This window comes from Chenopodium quinoa, unplaced genomic scaffold (assembly GCF_001683475.1).
Source record: "Chenopodium quinoa cultivar QQ74 unplaced genomic scaffold, ASM168347v1, whole genome shotgun sequence".
Taxonomy (NCBI): Eukaryota; Viridiplantae; Streptophyta; class Magnoliopsida; order Caryophyllales; family Amaranthaceae; genus Chenopodium; species Chenopodium quinoa.
Window position 1 is genome coordinate 3266760 of NW_018744996.1, and position 5677 is coordinate 3272436.

Genomic DNA, 5677 nt, shown 5'->3' on the forward strand with positions numbered 1-5677 from the left:
ATAAAATTTCAGGTTATTTTAAAGGGTTTGTGAGCGATTTAAAGAGAGTATATATTGCTGGAATTTTTGTGTTAGATATGTATTAATACTCCTTTATAATTTTGGTTTGTAGGAGATTTCCAAGTGAGTGATTTTATTTAATCGTGGCGATTTTGAGATCATATTCAAGGTACGTTCGCGTACTTGGTAATGTTTAAGCGTATAGAAGCATGTTAGGCTTTGTTAAATTAATTCCAAGTAGTATCATGATAGGTGTTGGATGAAATTTGTTGATTGGATTGATGTTGGTGAATGATTTGTGATGTATGAATTAGTTATGGTGATTTGGTGATTGGAATTAATTATATTGGCATGTTGATTGTGAACCATACTTTTATTATTGGCATGTTAGAGAGCATGTTTAATTAAACTAGATGTTTAATTTGGTTTGGAAGATGAAAAGAGAATTTTATTATGGTTCACATAAATTTTATTGATGCTATAAGCATGAGGAAAGAGCTATTTAAGTGTCTTTGCACACGAGGGTTAAATTATATTTTGGTGCCCATGTGCACTTAAGGTGTTTCTAACACCGAGGGATAGGATTTGTGGCGCACTATGCGTTTAAGGTGTCTTTGACACTGAGGTAGTTTAAAAAGGGTTCAACATTAACTTTATGTGGTCACTAATTATTCAAGAATTAAATCGCTATGTTTGATTGCTTGAATAAATTATAGTGTTTGGTTTGTGTTATGTTTGAGAGTCATCACCAAGTCTAATAATTTGTAAACAACGTAAAGTGAAATAGATTACGCACCAAAACTCTTGGAACGTATATACCTTGAGTATGAAGATATGGGGGGAGTTATGGGGTTTTATATTTAACCATAACTTCTACTGGAGTACAGGACGCTGTATTTTCCTTTTTTATTATGCGCAGGAATTCCGCCACTTACGAGTGGTTTATTTTATACTTTCACGGTTAGCTCTCGTGTTAGTACCCCTTTATTGGGGCAGGTTAGGGGGAAACCCGTTCGATGCGTAATCAAGCTAAATAATTGGACTAGTTATTGGTCTAGTTAAGTGTTGAATGTTTGTATGCTTGTAAACAGGTGCAACAAGGTAAGTTGTGTGTTGATAGGATGAAAGCATGTTAGTTTGTTCTTATTACGCTTATGTACTCAGCTTTGTTGATTGTGTGTGTTTGCATGTTTGTTTGGCCTTGTCTTTACCTTGGCCCTACGACAACCCATTTCTAATGGCGAGTAGTGGAGACAAGTAGAGAGAAGTTTTTCAGGTGATAAAGCATAATCACGATGGGGCATGAGTGAAGAGTGAATCATGCTTAGTTCTCATAGGAGTATGATGTGTTTTTTGCTTTAAATTATTATTTATCATGAGACTCACGCAAAGGTTTTTGAATATTTGGACTTTAAGGGCCTACAATGGTTCCAAGTTGTAGGTTGACTTCGTTTGACTTTGCTTGACTTTTACTTTCGTTGGTTTAACTTTTAAAGTTGACTTGATTTTTTAAATAGTTTTAAAGATAGTCTTCCGCTGTGTGTCTTTGATATTTGCCTTAGCCGTTTTCACGGTGGCGGTAATGTCTTAGATTTTCCTTTTTTGTATTTTAAAAAGGGCAAAACAGGTACTTTAAAGGAAAGGAAATTCTATGGTGTTACAAAATGGTATCAGAGCCAGGTTAGGGGGAAACTCGTTCGATGTGTAATCAAGCTAAATAATTGGACTATTTATTGGTCTAGTTAAGAGTTGAATGTTTGTATGCTTGTAAACAGGTGCAACAAGGTAAGTTGTGTGGATTGATAAATTGAAAGCATTAGATTATATGATTAGAATAAGTGAAATTGTTTGATTGAACATTGAACCTAATTCATGCTAGAACTGTATTGTTTTTATTTTTTTTGGGAAGGGAATTCTTTTCTAAACCTTTTCCTTACAGGATGCCAATCCTTCCTAGCAAATTCACCCAAATTGGTACTCTCATAAAAAAAGACCACGAGCATCCGTGTGACTATGTCAACAAAATTCAGTTTTATTGTGCCCGAATGAGCAATGTGTTTGGAAACAAGCTTTATGACCTTCCTGATCGCATTTCCGCCATGATAATTCATTGCCTTCCCGACGAACCTCCATATCTAGCTGTCAAATCAAAGTTCTCTGATTTCTACTTACCAGGGGACATTCCAAATTACTCCAAATATAAAAAAATTCATGGACAGTGGTACCCTGATTATAGATACTTAACCTCTTATCTTGTTAAGGTTGAAAAGGATCATTGTCAATGCTCAAATATTCCATACCCCACCTATTACTATAATATTCCGGCAGGAATTAATCCCCCTTCCTCCAATCATCAGTCAGGGAGTTCTTCTCCTACTCAGAGTAATAACACTATTGATAGTTTCATCATGGAAATTCCAAATCCAAATCCACCTCCAACTCCAGTCATAATTGATATTTCATCTGATGATGAGGAGGACGAAGATTTTGTGCTAGTAAGTCAAGAATCAGAGTCGCCTGACAGGCTAAAGTCGTATCACCTAATCAAAAGTAATTCCTAAGTCCTCTAACTAAAGTAGATAGGGAAGTAGGGTCGAATCCACAGGGAAACAATGTTCTTTTACTCCTAATAAATTATTATAATCTAAATTATCAAGTAACCAATTTGTATTGTAAGAATTAAACTAACAATTAAACTAAGCAAATTAAATAAGGGAATAATAAATAATAAAAGGTCTAGGGTATAGGTTCACCAATATATAATACTCCAGGGTAAAAATAACAATCAATCATCAATGTATAAATTAACCAGATTATAAAGGGCTTTCGCTACGTATTATAATCACAGAATTAATCTACCGGTATTAAATCGCATCTCTCGAATCTTGACCTAACCATTTATAGATTAACATGCCTATTGAAACTAAGCCTAAACATCAATTCTCATCTCTCGAATCTCGAATCAATATTGAAAAACTCATACAATTAAACCAGGCCTAATCTAATTGCATAGTATTAAATCAATCAATATGAAATTAATTAATCATTAATAATTAACAAAAATAAATTACCCCTTCTTATTATTCATGGATCCCCACAACCCTAGAAATAAATCTACTCACACATAATTAAATCTAAACTAAACAAAATATTTAAGCAAGACATAATTAACTTAAAGGAATTAAATTGCTGAAAATAAAGCAAGGGAAGAAATCGTACCAAGATCAAACGGAATATATGATTAGTATTAATGAAGGAAAGTAGAGAGAATAATGATAACAAGAAAATACTCAAAAACTCAATCTTGAATTAAGAAAACGGAATTGTAGATAATGAATGCGTAATCGTCAAAATTAAGCTAAAAACGTATTTATACTAATAAATAATCCTAAAATAAAATAAAGATAAAAGAAAATAAAAAATATCTAGAATATCGCGCGCCCGGTCGCGCGAGGCACCGCCCAGCCGGGCGCGCCTTTTTCTTCAATGATGCTTGCTTGCGCCCGGTCGGACGCGCATCCGGGCGAAGTCTCGCCCTAGCCTATCTCCCTCGCCCGGCCGGGCGCGCCTTGGGGCTAAGCCCTTGCCCGGTCGGGCGAGTGCTCGGGCAAGCCTTATTCTTTTACTTTGGGCTTGAATTCTTGGCCCAAATTTCTTCCTCTTGGGTCTTGAATTGCGGTCCAATGCCCGAGCTCCTCTATTCATCACCGAGTCCTTAATCACCGGGTTAACTTCTCTAACACGGTCTTGGGCTTCGGAATACGATCATATCAATGCGTTTCCGCTCCAATGCTCGTGGTGGCTCACTAAGTACGGGGAAATGCTCCAAATCTACAATTTCCTGTAAAATAATACCACAACTACGGAAACACTAGAAAACGCATATTAGTAATAAAAGTGGCTTTAAAGAGCCAAAAATACTCCTAACTATGATCAAGGGACGGGGATAAAATACTATATAAAATGAACACATCATCGCCTGAACCAATGGAAGAGGAAGATGACCCTAAATTCGATCCTGGAAGCTACAAACAATCTACCGACAAGAGAGACAATGTTCGAAAGCATTAGATTTATGTAGTTTCGTTTCTTTTAGGATTCCTAGATTCATTTCCGCACTTTAGTTATTTCGGTTTCAGTAAAGTAATAAGTGGCATGTTCACAGCGAGTCAATAAACTTATGTAGTTGCATAAGTTATTATTCAAACTCATTTATTTTCAGTATTCCGTTTATTTTCTTACCTATCAATAAAATCTCCCTTAATTCTTTGTCAATTAATTTATTTTATTGACAATTCATTCATTTTGTTCTCGAATCATTCATTTCGTATCACTACTCCAAAAAGCCATTTCTCACTCCAATTATTCCAATAATGCACTTCTAAGCTCGGGGAAATCTATGTAAATTTTTTTTTTTTTTTATTAATGTAATGCTTTATTAAGTGTGTGGTTGGTTAGCAATCAATATTTGGTTAAAAGCTACAAATTTTGGGAGTTTTAAATTCCAAATTTTTAGCTTAAAAGTCCAATGTGTGTGCCTCAAGAGTGTTAATTAGTTAAGTGAGTGTCTAACTTGAGGGCTAGCCAAAACCATGTTTAAAAAAGACCCTTTTGTTTAAACTCAGGCGAAGGAATATGGCGGGGAGTGGAAACAACAATAACGGAGGAGACCTAGGTGAAATAGCGAGATAATTGGCAGTTATTGCCCAACAACTAGCAAGGAATTCAACTAATAATGGAGATACTCAGGGTGAACTATTTAAGAAGGTGGCGCAGAGTAAGCCCCCAACCTATTAAGGAGAACCTGACCCAACTGCATTGGAAAACTGGTTAAGGGAATTTGAGAAACTGTTCGGGGCAGTAGGGTGCCCAGAAAACTCAAAGGTGGGTTGTGCTACCTACTACCTTAGGGGTGAAGCAGACCTTTGGTGGCAACAAACTGAAGCTACCACTAGGGCATTACCTGGATTTAACTGGAGTGTGTTTCAAGAGAAGATTAGGGACAAGTTTTACCCTAGTTTCTTACAGAAACAGAAAGCTGAGGAGTTTGCCAACCTTGTGATGGGGAAAATGACAGTCACTGAATATTACACCAAGTTTATTGAACTGACGAGATTTTCTATGGAATCTGTTTCTACAGAAAAATCCAAGGCTAGGAAATTTGAGAGTGGCCTGACTACTGACTTGCAGTTAAAACTGTGTGGGCAAGTTTTTGAGACTTTAGATGAGGTGTATGGTAGAGCTGCGCATATTTATGCGTTAGAGCTTAAGAAAAGAAAAGAACTAGCTGAGATGGAAGGGAAAGAAAAGAGAAAGGAAGTGAACTAACACCCGGGAAACCCACAAGGTAACCAGAACAACTTTAAGAAGCAAAGGTATCACCATAACAACAATAACTTTGGTAATAACCACTCCCACAACAATAATTTCCAAGGGAACAATAGCCAAGGTGGGCGGAACTTTAATGGTGGAGCTAAAAACTCTAACCAGGGATATAATAAGGATGGAAGGCGCTATTTTTGCAGAAGGTGCAAGAATAACCACCCTGGAAAAGATTGTGAGGGGAATTTGGTTGCCTTTCGTGCTTGCAACAAACTAGGACACAGGGAGTATGATTGTTTCTCCAAGGACCCCAATAGAAACAAGTAGGGAAGTAATCGAGGCAGGACTCAAAGAA

At 36.5% G+C, this 5677-nt stretch overlaps 1 protein-coding gene across 1 annotated transcript; it reads left to right on the plus strand.

Moving 5' to 3' along the window:
- Positions 1 to 1664: 1664 nt before the first annotated feature.
- On the plus strand, positions 1665 to 5328 carry LOC110707398. The gene is made up of 3 exons (XM_021885430.1): positions 1665 to 1680; positions 1776 to 1785; positions 4836 to 5328. Exons 1-3 carry the CDS (start codon positions 1665 to 1667, stop codon positions 5326 to 5328), a joined length of 519 nt encoding a protein of 172 aa, XP_021741122.1.
- Positions 5329 to 5677: the final 349 nt, after the last annotated feature.